The 25,264-nt window shown below is 31.6% G+C and overlaps 4 protein-coding genes across 14 annotated transcripts; 1 reads left to right on the forward strand and 3 right to left on the reverse strand.

Annotated features, from left to right (window-relative positions):
* Window positions 1-209: 209 nt before the first annotated feature.
* On the reverse strand, window positions 210-3,444 carry LOC8264662. The gene is made up of 6 exons (XM_015716462.3): window positions 2,977-3,444; window positions 2,787-2,890; window positions 2,100-2,197; window positions 1,600-1,814; window positions 829-878; window positions 210-601 (listed from the first exon to the last, which is right to left on the reverse strand). The coding sequence occupies exons 1-6, from the start codon at window positions 3,356-3,358 to the stop codon at window positions 551-553; spliced, it is 900 nt and encodes a 299-aa protein (XP_015571948.3). The 5' UTR covers window positions 3,359-3,444; the 3' UTR covers window positions 210-550.
* A 3,746-nt stretch (window positions 3,445-7,190) lies between these two features.
* On the reverse strand, window positions 7,191-9,044 carry LOC8264663 (protein GOLVEN 6). Its single transcript, XM_015716508.3, has 4 exons — window positions 8,099-9,044; window positions 7,908-7,993; window positions 7,768-7,828; window positions 7,191-7,667 (listed from the first exon to the last, which is right to left on the reverse strand). The coding sequence occupies exons 1-4, from the start codon at window positions 8,208-8,210 to the stop codon at window positions 7,507-7,509; spliced, it is 420 nt and encodes a 139-aa protein (XP_015571994.2). The 5' UTR covers window positions 8,211-9,044; the 3' UTR covers window positions 7,191-7,506.
* A 1,094-nt stretch (window positions 9,045-10,138) lies between these two features.
* Window positions 10,139-15,277, reverse strand: LOC8264664. Of its 9 annotated transcripts, none has more exons than XM_015716568.3 (6): window positions 14,868-15,277; window positions 14,141-14,231; window positions 12,851-12,954; window positions 11,598-12,376; window positions 10,555-11,123; window positions 10,139-10,475 (listed from the first exon to the last, which is right to left on the reverse strand). In XM_015716568.3, the coding sequence occupies exons 3-6, from the start codon at window positions 12,858-12,860 to the stop codon at window positions 10,367-10,369; spliced, it is 1,467 nt and encodes a 488-aa protein (XP_015572054.1). In that variant the 5' UTR covers window positions 12,861-12,954; window positions 14,141-14,231; window positions 14,868-15,277; the 3' UTR covers window positions 10,139-10,366. The 9 variants fall into 9 exon arrangements, with proteins under 9 accessions (XP_015572054.1, XP_015572053.1, XP_048228918.1 ...); XM_015716567.3 differs by having other exon boundaries at window positions 12,851-12,959; XM_048372961.1 differs by lacking the exon at window positions 14,868-15,277 and having other exon boundaries at window positions 11,598-12,139; window positions 12,215-12,376; window positions 12,851-12,959; window positions 14,141-14,603.
* Window positions 15,278-22,071: 6,794 nt separating this feature from the next.
* Window positions 22,072-24,669, forward strand: LOC8264665 (FH2 domain-containing protein 1). Of its 3 annotated transcripts, XM_048373461.1 has the most exons (6): window positions 22,072-22,215; window positions 22,534-22,691; window positions 22,783-22,853; window positions 23,771-23,874; window positions 24,218-24,272; window positions 24,390-24,669. In XM_048373461.1, the coding sequence occupies exons 2-6, from the start codon at window positions 22,590-22,592 to the stop codon at window positions 24,469-24,471; spliced, it is 414 nt and encodes a 137-aa protein (XP_048229418.1). In that variant the 5' UTR covers window positions 22,072-22,215; window positions 22,534-22,589; the 3' UTR covers window positions 24,472-24,669. The 3 variants fall into 3 exon arrangements, with proteins under 3 accessions (XP_048229418.1, XP_015571980.1, XP_002514589.1); XM_015716494.3 differs by lacking the exon at window positions 22,072-22,215 and having other exon boundaries at window positions 22,350-22,691; window positions 24,218-24,268; window positions 24,390-24,523; XM_002514543.4 differs by lacking the exon at window positions 22,072-22,215 and having other exon boundaries at window positions 22,364-22,691.
* Window positions 24,670-25,264: the final 595 nt, after the last annotated feature.

The raw sequence follows: 25,264 nt of genomic DNA on the forward strand, positions 1-25,264 counted from the left end.
GTTTTGATCCACAAGAGTCTCCCACCTTCCAAATCAATAAATATTGTTCAATATGAAGTTTGGGATTCACAGGTCTCCTCTGTTGCCTTCTGATATGCCAAGAGCTCATGCAAGGTTTAGGGCAGAAGAAAGAAGCCACGGATAAGGAACATGCATCCACCACTTCTCTTACAAATTATCTTCAAGTTCAGCATACTTGGACAATACTCTGCGACTTGAATATATTCATAGAAACTTTAAATTATGAATCAACCGAATCAAGAAATCTGTACAAGGCAATTGAGTTTTGGCCTCCTCTAAATTTTCAACAAACAGCCAATATAATCTATCACTGTCCACATATTTAAATAAACGAATGAACATAAACGACATCTTACTAACTGCCCTGGATTTTGCATCTGCCGGATTGACATTTGCTTTACATATGTTTCTCCCATAAGCACCATAATAATTTCTGAGGTAGAGAGCAACTTCTTCCTTTTTTGTTTCTGTTCCCTTTCCAGCCTTCACTCATTCCAAATACTTAATTTTACTCCATAGTCTCTTAAACCTAATCATCCATAGCACTAGCTTTCTTCAAATGCTTCTCATCTTCAATATCCTGCAAACGCCCCCAAAATTTCAAACAAGCCCTGATAGCGTACAGTATAATAAATTTGAATAGGAGCTCAGATCAGCATGCCCACAACTATAAGCCAAAACCTTAGGCTTCAAGTTAACTTGCAAAAGTAGTGATCAGGGTCATAAAATATCATATATTGGCGGATATGTAATGGAAATAAATGGTACTGGACTAAAAATGCCATAAAAATGATGAGATAAACTTACAGAATTGTCAATCTTGTCAAAATCATCATCAAAGCTGCCATCACCATCATCTGCAAACATTGCATATGATTAACCAACCGAAGGTAAAGAATACAACAGGAAATATCAGAGATTATAAAATATCAACTGTCACTGTAAATTTGATAGAAAATCGAATTTCATTCCAATTAATCGATCATTGTTTATGAATTATGCAAAGATGTCCTGCACATTGCATATTTAATTTTACCGGTGTGTTCATAACTTAAGAGTCTAATCAAACCAAGCTACATGTCCTGCATAAGGGAGAGCGCATGCCTTGACAGAAAAGGAAAAAAAAAGACCGGGTATCGATTGACGCCACAAGTGCACAGGACTACAAAGTACAACAAGGATTCAATGATTTAATTAGGAGTATCAGTGTTACTTTTAGAAGTAAAATTCTCATAATATCAAAAATGAAATTCAAGGATACATCCAATCCATTTTTCCACTAAAATTCTACTTATAAAGGTCATCTAGCAATTCAACTTTCAACTCCATTTCAACATATGTGGACCTTGCTGCACATTAATTTATTTTCATCACATTGCTGGTAATATGAGCATGCCTCCATGTTATTCGGCTATTTCATCTTTCAGTATATAAGCAGCAGAATGGACCAAGCTGTATGACGGCAGGCAATATGCTCAGTTGTTCATTAGGAAACACCTCACAAGTTGTAATAATAGAAAATGCATGGCCTTGCAAACAATTCAATTTACAACACCATGATATGCTCAAAGAAAATACCTGGACCCCCATCACTGTCTTCAAGATCTCCCAAAAGAAAAGTATCCAATTCCTGCTCAGCTGATGATGCAGTTGGCAGCCTGCTTTTCAGATTCTTGTCTTTCACATCAGAACCAGAATTCTCTCCAGATACTGCACTTTGATTGGATTTTTCATCTTTTATCTGTTTTTCTTCTTCTTTGCGCTTAACCTCCTCCATATACTGTTTCTCATACCTGAGTTTTAACAACAAAAACAACAAAGAGAATACGTATCATATCAGCCTCCTCTGTTAATTGCCTAACACCCTCTCTTCTTTATAGATAGATATGCACTAAAAATGTATTAACAAAGTCAAATGTGCATAGAATCACTCCAACGTCCCGCTTCTGCTATTTGTAGAAAATTTCAATGTTCATGTAAAGCAACAAAAGAAAGAAAACAGTAGCTATACATCAAGATTAACCTAGCATAACTTAAAGCACAAGTAAGTTTAACTTCATAAAGTAATAGGTACTTACGGTGCAACATGAGTGCTCACAAGTGTAAAATAAATTCTCCAGAATCTCCTTTCTTTCATCACACGAGGGCATAATTCATATCTTAACTTCGAGATTTGCTGCATCAGAATAATCATGAGCAAAGAAACATACAAATATTACATAAATTTACAAAGTATAATCTGAAAACATGGAATTCTTTATATCATTGTAAGAACAAAAAAAAACCTCCTCTTACAGAGTTAAACAAAGACCAAACATCACAACTTCTATAGGTACAGTGTTTGGACATGACTTATACGTGTATTGTCCTAAATTGGTTGTTCATCATTGTGTTTTTTTCGGCAAACCATTTCCAATAACTCTTGCAAAACCATGTCATATGCAGCACGGCTTCATTTCTTTCTGGAGTTCTAGGAAGTGAACCTTTTTTTTTTTTGCATATTTAGAACTTTAAAAGCACTATGTTTAAACATGATACTTCGATGCAAATGAAATTGAAATAGAAAATGCATATGCGACATCAGCACAATGCAGCTTGTCCGTATAGCTCATTAAAAGAAACGTAATAACTGATGAAGCATTACGTTTGTAAAACCGCATTACTCAATTAAAGACTCAACAATAACATATATAATTTTAAAACATAAAAATCTTAACCATCCAACACGTTTCAACATACAAATCAACTCGAGCATAGAAATTTACCTTAACATTAGTGAGAACGAGAGTAGCATGCCTCTCTTGCCACTCATTAAGATCTTTCCGTACATTTGATCCTGTGGTCGCAACATCAGACACCTCAGCTTCATCTGCACCGTTTAATATTTATCATTATCATCATCAAAACATATTCAATTTAACTACACAAAGCATGAAAAATGGTCAATATAAATACCTTGAATAGGAAAATTCTGGAAAGTACTAGAAGTAAGTCCCTTCACAAAGTCTCTCAAATCATCAGTTACTCCAAATTTTCGAAGCTCCTCTGGATCCGAAGATGAAGATGAAGATGCAGAAGAAGGATTGACAATGGAGAGAGATGATAGTTGAGGAGGGATAATATCGGCAAATGACTTGATTTGGATCTGATCGGCTTGTTTCAGAGCGGCTGTTTTTAGCTGATCGGCTTTTTTGGAAGCTTCCAATGCAAGTTCTTTGGACTTTTTGGCTGTTTCAGCGACTAGATCGGCGATTTTGTTGGATGATGAAGTTAGGGTTTGTGATTTTTTAGCCGCTTCTTCTGCGAACACTTTCGCTCTCTTCCATATATCTTCCATTTTTTTCACCTTCCTTCGTACTTCTGTTATGCCTTCCTTTCTTGCGGAGTGTTTGGTTTCGTTTTCTTTATGTCAGAAAAATACAAGTCCTCAGTTATTGATTGATATACCATTGCGACGCCGTTTCGTAAATGAGGATTCGAAGCCGGTCCATGCAAACATATGATTTATTCAGCGAGTAAATTACGATTTAAAGCTTGACTTTTAACCTCTCATGCACAAGTTGCTTTTAATATTGCTTTTATTATAATAAAACTCTCTTTTATATTCACGAATTTAACTTGATAAAAAAACTTTAAAATAATATTTAATTTGTTTATCATTTAAATACTTTGATTGCATTAAATTTAAGTAAAAAAAGTAAATAAAATAAAAAATATTTAATGTAAATGAAAACGACTCAAAAAGCAAGTAATGTTTAATTCCAAAAATGATGGCTAAATAATAAGTATCTATTTATTTATATTCTAAAATTCAATGACATTTTTAGTACAAAGTTTTTAAAGAGTTTAAAATTATTTAATATGGTACAATCGAGAGTAGAAAGGAACTATTTTAATATATATAATATTGTTTGAGTGAATCCAAACATGAGACTTGGGTTTCCATATAGTTTATTAATCAAAGCATGTAATATAATATAATGTTAAATAAATGTCATATTGTTTTAATGTAAATAAAACTTTTCTTTTAAAAAGAAAATATACTGTATGCTATAAATATTCAAAAAGATTATATATTTAATATTTAATGTTGTTTTGCAGCATATGTACATACAGAGCGGGGGTATCAAGAAGTTAATTTCTTGGCAAAATGAAGCGTTAGGCATGGTGGTGGATGAAACTTTTAGTAGATTAATGCTAGAAATGGCATCAGTATATAAAATGTTAGCAAGAGCTTCGGAGGGAACTGTGATTCATTCAGCCCCTGCAATAAGCTAGATTCTAACTATTTTTCAGCTATCCAGTTCATAAATGCTATTAGATACTCCATGAATATATATCATAATACCCAGTGTGCTAGCCTAGCAGGAATGGTGTTTACTAAGTGGCTTCAGATCATGCGTTCAAATTCTAGAAGAAGGTTTCTCAGGAGCACCTAAGACTGTAGTTTGGTTGGGCCTCTCTCCATGGCCCTGAGCTCAGTGCCGCAACGGCAAATTTGAGCCTAGTCCAAACTAGTTATAATTTTACAAACATTCTGTAGCAAAGAAAAATTGGTATGGTCATGCTAAGCATGAGTTGCTATCACTTACTATATATATATATATATATATATATATAGCAATAACTATAGATGAATTAATAATTAAAATGAGATTCATTTTACATAGTCGCTATGATATTTTAAAAAACATCAAAAAAAATATTATACTAGAAACATCTTTAAATTACAATGCCTATTTCGAATACATTTCAAACAACCGAAATCTCTAGTTCGAAAAAAGAGAAAACGAATAAATTTATCAAAAGAACCTTATAATTAATATTGTTAAAATTGACTAATTTAATTTTTTATTAATTTAATGGAAAAATAATAGATAATAGTAGTATAGGGATAAAATTTATATAAAGATTCACTATAAGATTATAAAGATTGTGCTTATTGGAATTTCTCATATTTTGATTGCACTCTTCTTTTTTTTTAATTTTTTTATCTCAGTGGGTTTTTCTCCCAAAAGTTTTATAAGGAGGTAATCTTATGGTAAAGATTTGTACCCATTCATTTCTCTAATAAAATTATTTTTCTAAAAAAAAAAATTTGTAAAGATTGACCAATTAGAAATAATATATAATAATAATATTAGGATAAACGGAAACTTCTATTTTTATAAGCTTTAATCATAATAATATTCTTAAAAACCTTTTTTTTTAATTTCTTATATTCTGAATGCATGATAATTACTAGAATATATAAGATACTGTAGGCATACAAAATTAAGAGAGTTGCTCTCCGATAAAAATAAAACGGTACCTTCAATCTCTCACGGGACTTGGAAAGTAAATTAGCGTTGGCGGCATCAGCTACAATCTGAGAATCTGTATCAAGAAAAATACCTCTGGAGACTCACCATAAAATTAGCTAATCTGGTAGCTAACGTTAAAGCCCGGGGCTTCTTCCGAGAGAGGTAAAGAACACAAGACTGAAGCGACTTGACTATCCACACGTTATCCTATTGCTAGAGCAGCAATTTTTGTTTTAGTTTCTCCCGACTGGCTTATCCTACTTGAAATTCAGGCAGTAGACTGTATACTTTGTAGATATGTTAAATTGCCAAATCAACTTATCTATCAGATTGTGAAGCCCAAATTAGGAATTTTATAGTGATTATATGCATTAATACCTCAAAAACCCAAATCTTTTTCAGTTCGAAATGTGAATCTCAGGCAAATGAGGGAGATTCTTAACCTATTTGAGATAAACCACATGAATCTTACAGATCCACCTTGGCTTACCTGCAATTTACTCTTTGTTTGGATTGAAGAAAAATAAGAGAGGAAAAAAAAATAAAAGAGAAAAAGAAAAATAATAACAATAATTTTTTTGCACTATATTTCTCTCCATTTTAGAAGGAAAACAAAATAAAAGGTAAAGTTAAAAGAGGGAAAAGTAAACGATGGATTAAAAGGACCAACTTAGCATTGTAACAAGAAGAAGAAGAAAAATAAATGAAAATTCCCAAATATAAATAGGGACGGTAAAAAATAAAAAAAATAAAAAGCTTATTAACATTATGATTTAAATCATGATTTATTGATTTAGTGGCATGATAATTAATAAACTTGCTTTTTTTTTTTTTTTGGTTATTATTATTATATATCAAAACATAGTAACACTAAAATACTAACTAATTATTTTGGATACCCTCAACAGAACCAATTACTTCCATTAAGGTTATTTAAAATAGAAGGATGTCAAATCAAGAACCCATGAGCTGGATTTCTGGCAAAGTGCCATTCCATACATGAGGAGTCCACAACCCATGTGTCCCAGACATTTGCTAATATATTAGTAGACAACCAGCAACAGAAAAAAGCACTTCAAAAGACTAAACCGTCTTGATTAACTTAATTAATTCAGTCAAACTAATTACTTCCGCTATCTGTTTAGCCCTTCAATGCCATTTTTTCTTCAGTTTCCAAAGACACATGTGCCACATCTGTCCGGCCGATGATCGCCAGAGGTGAATCAAAAGGATGTTATAGCTGCCTACCCTTCTTCCGTAACATAATTTTATTGTTACTTATTTTATCAAAAACCTTGGAGTTCGAACTTTGAAATCAAAGTTTTGACTGCTTTTAAACTAATTGCAGAGATTCAATAATTGTTGGCTGTGGAAATTATTCTTTTTGGAGGTGTAAATCTGTGATGATTTGCTAAATGAAATTTTTCCTGGGGATAATTGGCTCATGTCTAAAGTTTTCATATTTAATTAAGCTAATGTTTGATATGTTAAACTCATTTTTTGCTAACTTTAAATGTGTTTATCAAGTTGTTTAAGGTGGTATTTATTTTTTTAAAATTTTTTAATCATTAATGATTATAATTTGAATAAACAATTAAACCACATTGATTCTTAATTAATGGGCGTTCTTTTAGTATTACTTTTGCTACTTTTTCGTTATCAAATAATCAATTGAAAGATAAATTTAGTTTTCATTCTTAAATCTTATTATTAAAAATATCAGGATACTAAACTGATGTAAAAATAAATCATATATGTTCTCGAAGTATAAATTTTTAAAGTGCATGGTAGTAATAATATGATTTTTCTTTTTAATTATAAGAAAAATGATATATGATTTTAATAAGACTAACATCTGATACTGTCTTACAAAAAAAGAAAAACAATCTCAGATTTCACATAGGATACTAGTAATTTGTTACAAAAATCTTAGGGTTATGCTCCATAATGTCGGCCATTACAGACATATAATAAACAAAACCTACTCCAGAGTCTCCTAGATACATACAAGAAACATTACTTTTAAAGCAAAATTGTTATCCTAAGATGGGGTTTGTTCGAGTTCAGAACAAAGAAAAACAAAAGAAAAAGAAGAAAAGAAAAGGGGGTTGCTCTTCTAATTTAACTTGTAATTAGTACTGTACTGAGAAACTATATTTCGGATTATCTCTTTCTCCATGTTTCATGGACCAACCGGCAAGGACTTGTTATGTATAGGACGTCTTCTTCTAACGTGGGAATAATCCATTGTCAAAAACTGCGATGTGTCGGTCCCCTCCGCCCATTCTTGCCTTGTCCCTCTGCTTGCATTTATCATGCTTTCCTCTCCGTGATGTGCTTTTCCTGGACAATCATGTACATTAGTAAAATCAGCAGAAACAAAAAGAAAACTAAAAAATGGTATAGAATAAAAGTAGTGCATAGAGTTTGGTAGGTGATATACCTGATAAATCTCTCTTCTGTTTATTGTTTGAAGTGGAAACTTGACCTCCATGACCTTTAACCTGTTGTTCAGGAGTTAGAACATGAACAAGTTGGTTCTATATGTAATTCACAGTATGTACATGTGTATTATATACTTACAGCTGCAGGCAGTGCTGCCTTATCAAGGAGTACTCTGAGCTTTCTTGGAAGGGTAGGAAGAGAATGCATTTCATCAGCACCAATACCTGCTCATACAGAAACAAAGAAATGAAAACATGATTACCATTTGTTGTGATCATGGGAACTAGACAGGATGATACTACAAACACAAATAAATCAAGCTTAATCACCTTGTCCCTTATGAGATGGCTGTTCCTCAGTTTGAAAACCCGCACAAGGTGTTACTAACATCGAGAGACAAATACATAGAGATGTGAAGATTACTAAAAGCTCCATTTTCATTCATAAAAGACTTTTGCATGGTAGACTTTCTTTAGCATGGGATACGGGTACTTATACTAGCTAGCCAAAGGAAAATACAGACAAGAGAGGGAGGAAGCATGCACAAAGCACAAATTGAGGAGTTCCAAAACAAGTACATGGAAATCCTATATTTATTCTGGCTTTTAAGGAGACTTCACAGCATTCGGGTTGGCTTTTTGTCACCTACTGTAGTATGGGCCCTCTTGGTTTTCTGTTCTGTAACCATGTCTACACATATCCCCATCAAACCCCAAATAAAATTATACCTGTTACTGTCAAGAATAATAAAGAAAAACATCACAATCTTTCCCTGCCATAATGGAGAAAGAAAGTATTTGATATTTTTCATTGTTTATGTACTTTGTTCTTCTCTCATCCTTAGCTAAAATGGATGCAGGCCAGCTCATTTTATCATTCCATCAATCAATTAGGCAGTCATATATTCCTTTCGCCTTGAATAGTACCAGGAAAGTGAGAACCATATGGCTCAGTTTCAGGCTTCAAGTTCCACATAGTGATCTTACGAGAAAATCACCTTCATGTGTGTGTCTTAACATATATTTAAGGTTTTTCTTTTTATGTGAGCAACGTAGCCAAGTATATACTTTCTTTCTTCTTTTTGGTTAAATCCTAAATAAATAATAGTAAAACTGATTGGCCTAACTATTGCTGGTAAGTTAAGACTAGTCAGAAGTTAAAGCCTTGGTATTGACAATAAGTACATATCTACACTTGAACGGAGATGCAATATCGAATGTCTGAACCAAAAGAAAACAAAAGCTATTAATTAAGAGATAAAACCCATATGCAGGAATTGTGTGGATGCTTACTCTTGGATGGAGGAGCCAACCCTTTGCCATCTCGATCTCTTCTTCTTCTTCTTCTTCTTCTTCTTCTTCTTTCCAAGAAATAAGAAATAATTAAGAAACTAGACACGTAGGAATGAATTTGAAAATGCTTCGAAATATTGAAACGTTAATTCATTGTTTAAATTTCAAAAATGATTTTCTTTTGCTGAGAAACTTCCTATCAGTTTCCTTTTACTTTACATAGTCTGGGTGCGTTTTTATCTTTTAATCAAGATTTAAATAGTTTAAGACACTCCTCTCCATTTCCCCTTATAAGAATCTATCAGTTTGTAAATCCGGCAAAATCCTTGCTTGAAATAAATATTTCTAAAATTTATACATTTGATTAAAATAAGAATTCATTTTAAATTTTATAGCAATCAAATTTATAAAATTTATTATAACAAGATTTAATTAAACTTTAGTAAAATAAATAAATTTGCAAAAGAATTATACTAATAAGTTAATATATTTGATAATAGGACTAAAATATATTTTTAGCTTTAAGATACGCTCTTTTTACAAATTTTATTTATTATAAATGAATTCTAATATTATTATTATTATTACTATTATTTAATAAATAAAATAAAATAAATATGTTTTAATAATTTTTAATTCAATATTAAAATAAATATCTTTTGTTAAATTTTAATCCAATGTATCATCATTGTTGATGAAATATCTATTAGTTGTTGACATATCAGTTTTTTTTATTTTCTTTTTATTTATTTATTTTTTTTAAGATTCATAGGAAGTCCAATGAAACAGTCGATGGAAGCTTAAATTCAAAACCTGCCTCTGAGGGATTGCTCTTGCAACTTGACCACCTCAAGTGTGCTGATATACGAGTCCTTGATAAACATGGAAATTAGTTTTCAGCTCCGAAAATGGAGTTCCAACCCAGATAAACATGAAAACGAATTTTCAGCTAAAAAATGGAGTTCCAATCCAGATAAACATGAAAACTACCAGCATGAGTCCCAAATTAACAGGCAAATGAGCAAGTAAAACCTCTGCGTAGAGGATTTCTAAAAGAATTGGCCAACACTCGGAGGATATAGAATTAATTTACTGAATATAGGATGAAAAAACAACAAAAATATAAGATATTTGCTTATACCTTAGTTGGCATGCATGAGATCAAACCTAAAAACATAACAATGGTGAGCCTACTAACTTACATTCCAAGCAAAAGAAAATAGGATGCATATTTATACTCTCCTAAGCCTTAATTGTAATGGTGTATACATATTTTCTTTCAATCTATGGACAGAACAGAAGCAATCAGAATCTACAGCAAAGAAGGCCCTGCCTCCAACTCCTATGTTTCCGGAAATGTCTCCTGTCAGCTTTTGCCATTCTTACAGGACTGCTATTCCATTCAGACTGCAATCTGTGAGAGCAATTAAGCTTTCTATCAGTAAGGCTTTAAAGTTTGATAAGAGCAGATAGAGGACCAGATATTGTCTTACATGGGGAAAGCAAAGGAGCGAGTGCTAGTTGTGCTGCTATCTGATCTAAGAGAGAGGCTGCCAGAATATGCAATTGGCCCCGAGTAACTTATCAGACCTGATAGAGGACCTGCAGCAGAAAAACTTGACTCCCCATGACTATATTGAAGTTGACCGCTAAATGGCTCAGTGATGCTAGTATCTTCATGCCTGGATGAATTCCGAGACTCAAGATGTTCAGAGCCGCCAACTTGAGAACCCTCCTCTCCCCCACTTGCTGTGGGTGCAGAAGAGTTGAGGTCAGACACGGAATCCAGAGTATGGCTTGGCGATTTTGCTGCTTTGGCGCCATTTTCTGGTTCTTCAGTTGCATAACTGGGAGCAAGACTTGCTAAGATTACTTCATCATGACCATGATCTGATGCTTTAGGTGAGGAATCTGAGGTAAGGGTTCCCAATTTTGCTTCCTCATGGCCAGATTCCTCCACTAAAGGATCCACAGCAGGAGTCACCAATAAGAATTGCTCTGTGGCATATTTAGATTCTTCACAAGCAGAAGCTGTAGCTAAGACTATGTTTTCACTTGGCCTCTGCATTAAAAGCATTAAACCATTAGGCTACAAAGATTTCAGACACCACGAACCCCACCTCTAATCCCATCTTTACCTGGCAACTGTATCATAAAGAACCAAACTGCAATAATCCTTTCTAAAAGCAGGACTTGAGGACCTATCAATCTCTATACGGCACGTAAAACCATCTTTTGCACAAGTAATGCAATTATTGGAAGAGGTTCAAATATTGGGATATACACGGAACTATTGAAATAATATGCTTGTGATACAACCATCAGTTTGCCCAAGCAGTGCAGTGGTATAATTGCACATTGATCCTAAACTCCACACGGCAAATAAGCCTCTCACTCACTAAAGGGAAAGAGAGAGAACATACATCCTAACCTCAACATTCAAATAATTCAAAGAAATGTTTCATCTCAAAGTAGATTAAGTCCATCTTGTTCTTAGAAAAATTTGGCAAACTAGGATAATTTTATACATGCATACCTGAATTGAAAGTTGTTCAGCTTCATCTGTACTGTTGAGTAAGGACTTGGAATGTGAAAGCTCTGCAACTACCTCTGGCATCAAAAGCAACTCCCCAAGTGAAAAAGTCTCTTTAGATGTATAATTTGCAATTTCCTCCATTGCATCATCCTCTATTTCCGCTATTGCCATCGACTCCTTGGAATCACATTTGAAGGAATTGTCATTTTTAGACAGGTATTGAGTACTCATATCTAAATCAACCCTTTCTTTTTGTATTTCACTCTTTATGTCCTTCTCAGGAATCAGATATGGGCACAACTTCTCTTGATCTACACTTGTGTCAAATAAGAAATTTTCCTGGGAAGGAACTCCCTCATCAACACATATGTCCTTAACAACATGGTAAGTATTTTCCTTGTAACAAAGTACCAATTCTGGCAGTTCCGGTTCCATAACATTTTTGTCTATATAGAACACTGAGTCCTTGTCAAATGATTCAATTTTTAGTGAAGTAAAATTTCTCACTTCCTCCTCTTTATCATGTATTGATACATTCACACCTGTACAAGAATCAAGTTTTGAAGCATTCCAACCATCTTCACCATTGACCAAGTAATGTAATTGATCTGTATTACCTTCCCTGGCCTTCAAATCATAGAAGGGCCCATTCTCATCTTCATTCACAATCACATTTCCAGACCTAAGACCAGATGAATCCAGAGCAATCTTGTTGTATCCAAAAGATTTGGAGATAGACTTATGGTCACCAGTTCCATGGCAGAGTACTTGTTCACTATCTGCAAGGTACAGTATTCAGTAAAATTGAAAATTGAAATCAGGAATATATATCATTAAATGGCCCATAATAACAACAAACTTGAGGAAAAATTTGAAATTGTCTTGTAAAAGTTCAGAAGGTAGGTGTTCCAGGAAGAAAGTAACAAGAGAACAAAACAAAACAGTAACAAGCACACCACTAAATGCATCAGAATAAATTGGCTTGACACCTTAAGCACTACGACACCTTACATATTTTAATTAAAAGGGACAAATGAAGTTCTCCAAGGTAACGATTCATTGACCAAGAAACATGGATTCTAGCATCAAAACAAGATCACAAGACCGATAACACCTACTTAGATATCACAGTAACTTATAAACACAAGTGATCCTAACTCAAAATACCATGATAAACAAAGAGTCTAGTAGAGATTAAACAACAATGATGCTTATTAAAGAAGATACTTATTAAAGAAGATACTTATCATTACCTAGTTTCATGTCTCACATAGATTGCATAAGACGTAAGATTGTACAGTTCTTCAAGCTAGTTTTAGTGATATCTTCAAGCATAAGCTACTCAGGAAAGTGCAACCTGTCCTGCCCATTGCAAGCAAAACAATATAAAACCATTCTGCATAATAATAACGGTAAATCAACGTATAACGCTCAAGCTTGAAAAAAATATATATTAAAGAAAAAGAAGAAGTAAGACGTGCACAACTGAACTAGTTTTAATTTGGCACCAAATTCTAAACCGGCATTGAACAGGTTGTCCAGGTTTGCAACAAGAAGGCATCTCAATGCCGAAAAAAAGTATAGTTTTACAGGTCCTAGAATCTTGAGCATTAAAGGAAAGGGATCAATACAAAACGTGGCTGGTCCAGGCCAGTTAAGAATTTACAGAGAGGGGGGAGGACAAGTCAACTACCACTAATCATAAACATACTGTTAAGTGGTTGAATTAGCAAAGGCGATAATATGATGTCAATCCATGAGTAATCTGAAAAATGAAAACAACAACCAAACACAAACTAACATACAAGACACAAACTATGACTATTTCTGTTGCTAATCACAAACTACAAGATGTTTTATAAGAAAAAAAAAGTGCTTAAACATTAAACGACCAGCATTAAACTATAGCATCTGGAAAAAAAAAAAATACAATCGCATCTTGCGTTGTTAGTAGTTTAAACAAGACGAAAGCACGTCCAATGACCAATAAAATTTAGAAAACAAGACGTTTCAAAATGGCTACAAAAGGATGCGTCAAAACCAAAAACTTTAGGTTAACTGTGGAATCTTAAAACATGTCCTCTATGTGGCTCTATAAGTAAAAAGACGAGAAAAGTTTAACTTTTAGGAAAGCTTACACAAACTTTCAACCAAAATATAATTACCCGTATATACAATACTATATTAAACAATAAAAAAATAAACAAACTAAATTGGATATGACACTTCTGCTGTTGCACTACCTTCTTTGTATTGTTTGGAAGCTTTTGATCAGATCTAACCCATCACTGTTATACAAATACATATGAAATAAATCTGGAATCCCAGATGGGTTTTAACTTTTATCATAATCTCATATAAAAAAAAAGAATATTAGTGGAAACCAAAACTAAAGAAAGAGAGATCTGAAAACAGAAAAAAAAATTCAGTAGAAACCAAAATTAGAGAATAAGAGAGATCTGAAAACAGATCCCAAAAGATAAAGAGTTACCAACAATCTCTAAATTTAAACCAAAACAAATAATATTTGAACAGTGGTATACCTTTCTATATAAGCTATAAGAGATTAGTTCCTTTTTTCTGGTTTTTTGTTCAGAGCCAACCAAACCAACAGGCACTCTGCTCAAAAAACCACTGCAAATAGAAAAGAGTGAGAACTGTAATAAAATTAAAAAGAGAAACCAACTTTAAAAAAGAAGATAAACAAGAAGGGATCTATGGATACTGGATAAAATGACATGACAAAGAGATAGGAGAAGGGACATGAAATGAAAAGGAGTAAAGAGAGAAACATTCCATGGTTGAGATTTATTTAAGAAGATCGATAATTGAAGGGGCTTTTAATTTGATGATATTATTATCCCACCCAAGTTCAGTGTTCCAAAGAGAACACTGTAGAAAAAGGAAAATAAATGCAGAAACATAGACAGGGGAAGAGAGAGAGAGGGAAAGAGAAACAAAAAGGAAGTGTGTGTGATGATAGATACTGGTGTAATTATGTAGTAATCTAAAACCTTAATAATAATAATCATAAAAGGTCAACTACTAACACATACACTCTGAACTGTATAATCAATGCACAACCTAAGATCGGCAAAACGGCTCTCTCTCTCTCTGTCACACCTCCCTTCTCTAGTGCCATCTTCACCTGCCCCCTATTAATTAGCCTCTGTTTTAGCCATAAGTACCTCTCCAACTAAGCACCCAACTCGGATAAAAATTATAACTACATCTTTTTTAGAAAAATTATAAGTGGAAAATAAGACTTACCCAGTATTAGAAAATTTTCCTCCCAGCCAAACAGCAATTTTACTTTCCCAACTAATTTATGACCCTCCTCCTGCTAGCATCAATCCCGAGCAAAAACTGTTAACTTTTTCTATATTTCTTCTTCTTCTTCTTCTTCTTCTTCTACTAGGTTCTGTTTGCGTCCTCTTGATAAGTTTAATGCAATAAAAAAAAATAAAGCATTGAACTGACAATGATGTTGGGTTTAAGAACATCAACAACCTATAGAAAAGAACTTCGCCAAAGTCAAACCTTAAGGCTATGTATCTTTTAGTATTACTATTATTATTATAATAGTTTTGGCCGGAGAGAAAGTGATGCCAACAAGAAGAAGATGGTAGAGACAAGAGAAACGAAGAAAGAAAAGAACTGAGTCGGTTGAATATATTTATAATAATAATAATAATAATAATAGCATGATCAATAAATAATAAGAAGCTGAGAATGCAGTGTCAGGTCGTTGAAGATTTGAGCTGGCTACCTCTGTTTTCTTGATTCTCTCTTTCTTTTTCTTTTATTGTTCACTTTCTTTTTTCTTTGTTGCTTTAGTTTAAATTCAAAGAAAATAGATTATAGAAAGGAGAGAGAGATGTTGGGACGGGGCCAAAGGATATTATGATATGAGTTTCGGCTTCCTTTGCCACTCAAACTCAATTGCCCATCGTTTTCATAAGTTTTCTTTTGGTAACATAATGCGATTGGTAGCATACTACTTGTTTTAGGGCTCTTCTAATTTTGGAATTTGGTTTTATTTGTTCAATGGAAATGGATAATTAAGCATTTAGGAATGCTCTTTTTGTCTTTACCTTTTCCTTTTTTGTGTATATTTGGATTTGGTTACTATCTTATTTTATGTATGTTAACATATTTGGATTCTAATTTATGAAGTTGCTAGTTTGATATATTTTGGTTTATTCTAGTTAAACACTATTCCAATTTTATTTATATCTTTGTGTTCCATATCTTTATTCTTATTGCTATTGTTTCTTACTATATAATTTATTGTTATTATTTGTTATATATATATATATATATATATATATAGGAATAACTTCTATATAATAATAAAAAATAATATTTTAAATTTAAATTAATTATAAATATTTTCAATTCCCACCATAAAAAATATTTTTTATATATTATATATATAATTTTAATAAATATTTACTATATTATATTTTTATCTTATTTGTCTCATTAATTTTATTTGCATAATATAATAAAATATTTACATATTTTATTTTTAGTTTCTATTATTTCACCAATAAAACTAAGTATTAAGTTTTTAAAAAAATTAATATCTAAATCTTTATTAAATTATAAATTCTTTATAATCATAAATTTTATTTGATTTTAAATGTATGATTATAAAAAAAAAATGTCCTGTATAACATTACCATTGTAGCAGATAAAAATAAAATAAAAATCTCTATAATAATTTTAATTAGATTATGTATTAAATAAAATGTTGTAATATATGTATTTAAATCAAGCATGTAATTTTTAATTTTCAGATTTAGAAATATATTTTAATATTATTATTAATCTTAAATTTATATTCTAAAAATTTTTATCAATAAAATCTGTTGTTATTAATTATAAAAAAAAATTGAATCTACATCACATAATAAAAATCGATATTATTTAAGTAAACAAAATAAATATTATTTAACATTTTTAGAAGAAAATCTAACAATGAAACTTCTTATCCATCTATAATTTTTATTATTATATTTTTTGATTATTATAAATATTTTAATTTTTAAGTGTTTTAAAAATTTTAGATAAAATATAAAACGTCCGGAGATTGGTGAGTAACTCTAATATTGATTCAACTTTATTTTTATACGTGAGATTGTAGTCGCTTTAGTAAAATTTTTAACTGTATTTTATAAATGATTAATACTAAAATTAATATCAAAATTATGTGATAAATTTAAAAATAAGTATTAAGCTATCTTAATTTTAAAAGTGAAATTTACTTTGATAAAAGCAATCATTAAAAGAATAAAGTGCAATTTCATAATGTAACAATAAATTAAACATAAGATTACAAGAAAATATCAGAAACATTTATAAAGTAGTATTAGACGAAGGAGGCCAAATTATACATAATCAATTACAAATGTTAATTTAAAGAATGCTATTTTTAGTTTAATTTTTAATGCTTATAAATATCACGTCACTCTGCTTAAGAAAAAACGATAGACAACAGTTCCCAAATGAATTAAAGTATTTTCTTAAAATATCAATTAGTAGAATTCATACTGAGAAAAGGAAAAAGAAAAAAGTAAGTCACAGAGTTAGATAGGGACGCAGACAATCACTACTCATTATGAAGTAGGGAAACGGGAATTTCGGGATCAGCATCAGCAGGGCTCACATGATCTCACGTTTACATAGATGCACACGTGTCGAATTGAGTTTATGCTAACGTGAGCGCTGGAGGGAGCGCCTCAACCGTACCCAAATGTTTTTGTTGGTCTGGAGAGAGGGTGGAAAAGGAAAAGCTACGAAGGAAGGAAAACAAAAGGAAAGAAAATGAAGAGAAAAGAGAAAAGGAAAAGCCCTGTGATCCGATTGATTTTTTCTCTTTTATTTAATCAGAGTTATATATATATATATATATATATATAAAGTACCTATTGTATGTTAAATGTATTAGAATGATATTGGTAAGGGTACAGTTTGGACCAACCGTACCTTTCATACATTTTGAAGGTATTGTCATAGTCCATATGAGCTGCCAAACAATACCTTAGGTCCCACCACCTATTCTTCCACCCACCGCCACCTCTTGAGCCTGCATTTGAAGTTGACCAAAAGTTTCTAATATTTGCTGACAAATAGTGTACCAAATATTTTCGACTTCATTAATTTTAAATAAAATATTATATGGTGTTTACACATACTTGCAGCATTTGTTTTTTTAGATTATATCTTTTTTTGTGCTTCAACATTTTAAATGAAAAAAAAAACACTATTTTATGTTAAATAAATCAAACTATGATTTCATACAGAAAATAATTTGAATTGAGACAATAAGTTAAAGGGTCCGGAAAATATCATTTTAATGTTTGAGTATTTAAGTTAAAATTGAATATTTAAATTTAGTTGAAATCTATAAAATTTAATTATAAATCTAAGATTTATATATTTTAAATAAAGTAAAAATTATTTTAAAATTTTAATAAAATAAATAAAATAATTTAAATATATTAATATTAATAAATTAATATATTTTATAATATTAAAATAGTTATTCTGATTATTTTAATTTTATTTTTTAAAACTAAATAAATATTGACTAAATATAACATTAAATTATTTTCTTTATAACGATTGATTTAAAGTTCATGTATTGGTCTACTAATGTTGAAGATGGTGGGACAAAAGCTTTTTATTTGTTAGAAAGCGGAAAACATAACGTGTAGATTTGTGCTATGCTTTTCGATCGATTTGATAAATATCATAGACGATTTAATTTCTCAGGCCATTGAATTTAAATGAATTTATAACGATATGTTTAGACGAATATATATCATTAAATATTAATTATATTATTATATTATTGATAAAATCATGAAGGAGAAATGGTATGTATGCATTGTAGATTCACACAAATTGGGTTGTTAGGATGTTAATTTGTTACAAATTGGTTTTATTCTACACCATGTGGTCCAAATATGAAATGCTACAAATTGCTTGAGAATGTTGAACATTACTTAAATCAGTAAGTAGCTTACTCTTATTTCCTATATATATGTAATGTTCAATCAAATTTCAATATTTATGCGGAGAGGGTCCAACTAGGATCATCCAATCTCAACCACACATATATACTATGAAAATGAAAGTTTTAAATAATATGCCAATTTGACCCTCTTTTTTCAAAAAAAAAATAAAATAAAAATCAGAGTCTATATTTCAATATTTATGCGGAGAGGGTCCAACAAGGATCATCCCATCTCAACCACGTATGTACTATGAAAATGAAAGTATTAAATAATATGCCAATTTGACTCTTTTTAAAAAATAAAATAAAAATCAGAGTCTATATATGGTGGATATATATATTGCTTATTTTTATTTACTTTTGTTTTATTTTTAATTTTTTGATAGTTTTTTTATTATTCGGCTCTGAAAAGAAAGAAAAAGAAAATAACTTTTTTAAAATAAGTACCAAGCAACAAAAACATTCCACATAAGAATAATAAAATCTTAAAAAATGAGATGTCAAACTTATCTAAGTATGTAAATTAGAAAAGGATTTATTCAACTTTTTATTATATGTACTTTTCGGTTGAGTATAAACAATAATAATTGATATCAAATGTCTAAGAACTAATTCAAATAGTAAGAGCGATTGCTTATAAGAGATAGAAATTTTAAATTCAAATAACCATATCTATACTATATGAAATTCTTAAATAATATAAATAATTATTTTCTGTTGTTATATAGCTCGCAATTCATCAATATATTTTTAAATAAAAAAACAATTGGCATTATGATTTTATATCAATTTACTAAGAGAGATGTATTTGTGTCAAACCATTTGACATTGCTAATCGAGGCAAATCAAATAAGATACACTTATTGCATCCAGAAAAAAGAAAACTCTCTTGTTAAATAATCATCAATAATATGAAAAAGGAAATGATATCATATTATTTAAGTAATATATTCATAAACTGACCTTTGAAAGTATTTAAAGATTATTGATTCACATAATGGGGATTAACAGTCAAGTGATAAGTATATTATATAAAATTAAATGGGTCAACTAAGCACGATACAAATTACATGCACTTGGCACGTTTGTACATCATATCGTAATCAATTAATTGATGGCAAATACCTTTTCCCCCATCAAACATGTTCAATGTTCAGTGATTCTCAATTCAATTCTTTTATAATAATGATTTTGTCTCAACTTCCTCTCTTCTTCCTATCTCCAAAAGCCGTCTCTCTCTCACCTTTCTGCAATTTTTCTTTATCACCATAATAAGAAAATTGAAAAGCCATATTAGACGTTACCTTTTTTCTTTTCTTTCATTTTTTTCTAATATTTAATTAATTTATAATATTTGATTTTTTATAATTAATTGCCTACTTCTTAAAGCTATATCATTTTCTTAATTATAAATTTAAAATTTGAGACATAATTCAAGTTAAAATGTACTATAGATTAATTATGTCAATATTGAATAAATACATTTATATTTATATAATCAAATATCATTGATGCAAGTAGTTTTATAAAATTTGAAACCTTTAGGAATTTAATCTTAAATTCCCAATTATTGTAATAGACTAAAATTTCATTGGAAAACATGGTTTTTACCTTTCCAATGATTTGAAAATAAACAAGTGTTGCTTTTACTCCAAAGGCTGGACTCAGTATGCAATTAAGTGTATGGCACGCATGCAATATTGATTAGCATTTGATTACCATATATTTTAGGTCACATGAATCGTTATATTTAAGTTAGAAGGGGAATTTTTCTTGATGGGTATTTGAATTATGCTAAACTTTGCCATAATGCATTTTTTTGTACAGTCAGTAATATAGTAACCATGCATGTACGTTAATCTCTGGAGCTAGATTAATTTTTTAGGGTTAAACTATGAAATAATCTTTCTTATTTTATAATGTGTAATCTAATGATTGAAATCAAATTATTTCATTCGAGTTTCATTTTCTAACCCTGAAATTAATTATATACCACCTTTTTTTTTTCAAATCCATTCAAAATTTTCCTGATTCTCAGTTTCATGCATAATTTGTGGAAAAGAAAATTAAAAAGAGAAAAGAGGAAAGAAAGAAAGAGAGAAAAGAAATGTGGAATGGCTGCTTGTTTGCTTTATCTTTATGCATTGCCTTTTTGACTCGAATTCACTACTGTAATAATCTCTCACTTTGAGATATTGTTTGTGGGACTGCTTAAAGGGTCATTTGCAATGGCAGATTTTCAAGTCCAGGCTCCAGCTACTTGGAATAAACAAGAAACATGAAGAAAAACAGAAGAAAATGATAAATATGAGCTGCCAGTGACAGTACTGGAAACTGCCACCACCGGCAATTCAATAATGCAGCTTAAGAACATGAAGAAGATTTTTGACTGCTTAATAGATAAATGAGTAATGCATCTCTGTTGATATTATATAATCGAAAATATATCAATCATTTTTATATTAAAGTATAAATTATTTATTTATATGCTATTTACATTTAAAGTGAAAAAGTTATCTTAAAGAAAAAAAGAGTAACCAGCGATAAGATGAGAACACATTGCAGATTTATATTATCTCGATCAACTTATGTAATAAATCATACATACATTGCAGAGTAACCAGCGGTAATTTGATTGATCAGGTTTGGAGTGTTTTTTGTTCCTCTCGCGGACCTTTGTTCAGCAACCTATGGATTTGAAGGAGTGGATCTTTTTTAATATTAAGCCTGGTTAAAAGCTTATTTAACCATGGCATGGTTAAACTCCTTTTTAATATTAAGCCTTTGTTCCTCTCGCGGACCTTTGCTCTGCAATCTCTGGAAACTCCTTTGACAGGTTTTGCTCATGCCTCTGGAAGGCAGGTGGTATAGAAGTTCATGGGACCAAAGATTAGGAATGAGAGGGGTGTGAATGAGTCATTTGCAAATTAATTTTAATTTAAGCCTAACCATTAGCATGGCTTTAATCAAGTTAATAGGTTTGCCTTTTTACATTATGAACTCTTTAGTATTCATTTATATACCCAATGTGACATCCTTCAGCAATCCTCCATTGGGAGGGTGGATTAAGCTCAATGTGGATGGTTTGCTGCAAAGGAAATCCGGGTTCAGCTGCATGAGGAGGCCTGACACAGACAGATGATTGTTTGGGCTCATGAGTAACAATGGCTTCTGTTCTGCAGTAGGAGCAGAATTATGGGCAGCTTTTCATGGTGTCGAACTTGCTTGGAACAAAGGCATTAAGGAGTTGGTTCTGGAGATGGATTCTCTTTTAGCTAAAACATGGCTATCCAGGAAATGTGTTTGCAATAGTCACCTCTCTAACCTCTAACTTGGTTAGCGCTTGTTTGGATTATCTTAGTGGGAGTTGGGAAGTTAAGGTCACTCAAATGTTCTTGGAGAAGGAAATAGTGTTGCTGATTGTTTGGCCAATAAAGCTCTAGAGATGTCCCGTGGTCTACATATGGCAGAGGATTCCCCTCAGTTTGCTTCTCATTTTATTTGTACAGATCGTTGTGGTGTAACCTGGCCTGGGAGCATCAGGAGTTGATTTTATTCTCGCTGCTTTCCTTTTGTCTAGCTGGTTTTTCTTTGGTATCAAAAAAAATAAAATTTAATTACAAATAAAGAGCTCTTGTGTAAATTTAAGATATATATCTATTGTCAAAACTTACCAAGTGGGTGTTAATTTAAATGTATTTTTCTGATACTAATAATTGACATTGATTTAGTTAAAATAACAACTTTTACCGAGAAAACAATAGCAAATTGCTTGGAATTTAGATTGATTAGAACTTAATTAGAATTTTAAATTTAATAATTGTTTTTATTATTATAGAGATAAAAATAATTTAATTGAACCTCAACTTTATAATACATTTTTCTTTGCAATTCTATCCGACAACTATTCAGGAATCAGTGAGCTTAACTGCACGGCACACAACTGAAATTACTATTAGGCTGAAGCGATGGCATCGTCACCGCCACCACCGCCAACCCCAACGTCGCCTCCTTCTGCCTCAAATTCCGAGAACTCAGCTACTCGCTCCCCTCCATCTATGCCGCCTAAGGTCCTTCTCTTCCCCCATATTTCTGTGCTTTCTCGTTTTTATGTTACTGTGCATATTGATCCGTTCTTTCTGCTCTTTTGTTATCTGTAAGGTCGACGATGGCGATCCCAAGAGTAGTGCTCCCCAAGTGCTTGATGAAATGCCACACTTGACCCATTTTCAGTAAGTTCTTAATCTTTTTATTCTATGTAATTAATTTGTGAGTATTTTCTTAGTAGAATCAATAGTTTGAGAGGTCTTTAGAGTAATCAACTGTTGACATTCTTTATTTGTTTTTTTCATATACTAGTTTGTTCTAATACTTCACATGGTTCTTGAAACTTTTCTCTGATTATGTTGACATCTTCACATGTTTCTCTATTTGCAACAGTTAGAGTACTCTTCTTGAGGTTAACGAGAATACATATTCTAAGTATGAACTATTTGGACAAGTTTAAGAAATGGGATACTTGAAACTTGTTTCTCCAATATTATTCCCATTTTGGTGCTCATGAGTGTCAATTTTATGTGTCTGATTATTGTGCATACCTGGACAATAGAGCATTTGAGGAGACAAAGCATAGGTTCAAGTTGGTGTTCTCCAAGAGTTCATTATTCCTGGGCTTTTCATATTTCCTGCTTTAACTTATTTATTTTCTAGATTGTGAGATTTTCCATATTTAAATCTTAGGCTTAGTTTTTCTCTCATGAAATGTGCATGCGCCTCTGATACCCATATGGTGGTGGTGTCTTCTATACTGTTCCTTGGAGTTCTTTTAATTACTTTTTAATTATTTATTTCTGCAGTTCTCCTTTCCTTTGATCATGTCCTTCTATGGATGACCACTTTGAGTTTGCCAAGGAGCATGGCATCGAAGATCATAGTCTCAAGATATTTTTAGGAAAAAATTTGCGGTGCTAGTATTCTGGAGATTAACTGAACAAGTTTAAGAAAAACCCATCTTTTACAGTTGTATATCATCAATTTTAGTCTTGAAACGAGTAAAGTTGAAACAAGCATTATGTTTATCAGTTTCAAGATCTATAATCTACATGAAGATATAAGATCCTTTTATGACAGTCTTTTTTCACTGTATTAGGATTCTTGACAGTGAAGAAAACATGGACAAGTACAAAAAATATGAAGCTGACTACACACGCCGGTTGATGGCTAAATACTTCTCTAAGCAGAATCTTTATGGAGGTAAACAACTCCATATAATTCTTTCATGCTCCCTGTTATTTGACATGATCCCTTTACTGATTTTCCTGACCAGCTCACTCCCCGTTTCAATGTCAGTGTATAAGAAAATTTTTTAATTTATTTTTATCTTTATGTATTTTTGTTACGATTGTATTCAAGCTCTATGTAGGTGAAGTACTTTTGATGATGTAAAAATCATGGTTAGTTGATTTGTGATACTTGATGGTAAATGGTGAAATCAGCGCGCTCTAGTTCTCTCAAATCTTAAGTTTAAACTACTTGATGGACAGTTGAGCTTATTATCATCTTAATTTTTTCTAAAAATTTTCTTTTCTTCTGCCAGGAAACATATTTGATGAGAAAATGACAATTGATGACGAGATTATACTATCAAGCAAGTAGGAGCTACATTTTGTATAACAAGCATTCACGATATTTGATTATATTTGCACCTATTGTGCTTCATATCGCCTATGTTATAACTAACATAAATTTGTTTTGCCATCCCTTTGTAGGTGGCCTTGTACACGATCATTCGCAGACCCAATGAATGGTTTTGAGGAACAGAGCAATGTTGGTTCAACATCAGAAACCTGATTAGATCTCAAATGGGAAAGTACCCACCAAGGAATGACTGATGCAACAGTTGCTTCCTCTCAACTGTGATGTCGTATATAACCTGATGTTGATGATGTAGACAAAGATGTAGAAGAAATGACCAAACCTTATTTCTAAATTTCAGTTTGTATTCTAGAAATTGCAATTATCAAATATGTTAGCAAGCTTAGTTATTCAGCTATTGTTTATTAAAAGGGGGTTATAAATATCCTAAATGACAAGCAAGGGGAAAAGATAGTTCATAGCTGTATATCTTGAGTTGTGCTCAACCTAAACCTTGATGCCCATCATAATCTACAATAGGGCTACAAACATCTGAAAAAAATACAACCACTTAGAAAATGCCAGCCTGGGTGAAAATGAAATTTTTCCGGAAAGAAAGGATATTCATATTACTTTCTTCATGTTAGTTCCCATATCTTGTTGGGAATTTTACTAAAGGCATTGAGGAATGTGGAAAATGTACAAACTGGTGAACTTCTAGTTGTGGTAAGGTGGGTTCTTAAGCCCTGTGGTCTACTAATTCAACCCTCCGAAACCGATTTTCCTAATTATCAGAAAGAGTAAAGTCCTGACCATTATTCTTCCTCTGATTTATGCTAATTTACAACTTGTATTGATAATTTTCCTCACAAAAGGAAGTATCATAATTGCAGATGCAGAATAGCAGGGATGATGATAAGACTGATTTTTCATACGCCCTGCTTTAGGTAGTCGCAGAATCATACCATATATTGTTAGCGATCATGGCATGCCTCAACACGCATGAGCT

Source organism: Ricinus communis, chromosome 4 (assembly GCF_019578655.1).
Source record: "Ricinus communis isolate WT05 ecotype wild-type chromosome 4, ASM1957865v1, whole genome shotgun sequence".
Taxonomy (NCBI): Eukaryota; Viridiplantae; Streptophyta; class Magnoliopsida; order Malpighiales; family Euphorbiaceae; genus Ricinus; species Ricinus communis.

Excerpts from the sequence above, each read along its gene's own strand:
- LOC8264662 (XM_015716462.3), bottom strand. The coding sequence starts at position 3,358 with ATGGAAGATATATGGAAGAGAGCGAAAGTGTTCGCAGAAGAAGCGGCT. Across the intron at positions 2,891-2,976 it reads CCAGAATTTTCCTATTCAAG|ATGAAGCTGAGGTGTCTGAT; the intron begins GTATTTATATTG and ends TAAACGGTGCAG. Across the intron at positions 1,815-2,099 it reads GTGAGCACTCATGTTGCACC|GTATGAGAAACAGTATATGG; the intron begins GTAAGTACCTAT and ends GTTAAAACTCAG.
- LOC8264663 (XM_015716508.3), bottom strand. The coding sequence starts at position 8,210 with ATGAAAATGGAGCTTTTAGTAATCTTCACATCTCTATGTATTTGTCTC. Across the intron at positions 7,829-7,907 it reads AGGCAGCACTGCCTGCAGCT|GTTAAAGGTCATGGAGGTCA; the intron begins GTAAGTATATAA and ends CCTGAACAACAG. Across the intron at positions 7,668-7,767 it reads ACAGAAGAGAGATTTATCAG|GAAAAGCACATCACGGAGAG; the intron begins GTATATCACCTA and ends ATGATTGTCCAG.
- LOC8264664 (XM_015716572.3), bottom strand. Across the intron at positions 11,124-11,597 it reads CTGAACAACTTTCAATTCAG|AGGCCAAGTGAAAACATAGT; the intron begins GTATGCATGTAT and ends CTTTTAATGCAG. Across the intron at positions 10,476-10,554 it reads CGCTCCTTTGCTTTCCCCAT|ATTGCAGTCTGAATGGAATA; the intron begins GTAAGACAATAT and ends TTGCTCTCACAG.
- LOC8264665 (XM_048373461.1), top strand. The coding sequence starts at position 22,590 with ATGGCATCGTCACCGCCACCACCGCCAACCCCAACGTCGCCTCCTTCT. Across the intron at positions 22,854-23,770 it reads CCACACTTGACCCATTTTCA|GATTCTTGACAGTGAAGAAA; the intron begins GTAAGTTCTTAA and ends TCACTGTATTAG. Across the intron at positions 24,273-24,389 it reads GAGATTATACTATCAAGCAA|GTGGCCTTGTACACGATCAT; the intron begins GTAGGAGCTACA and ends ATCCCTTTGTAG.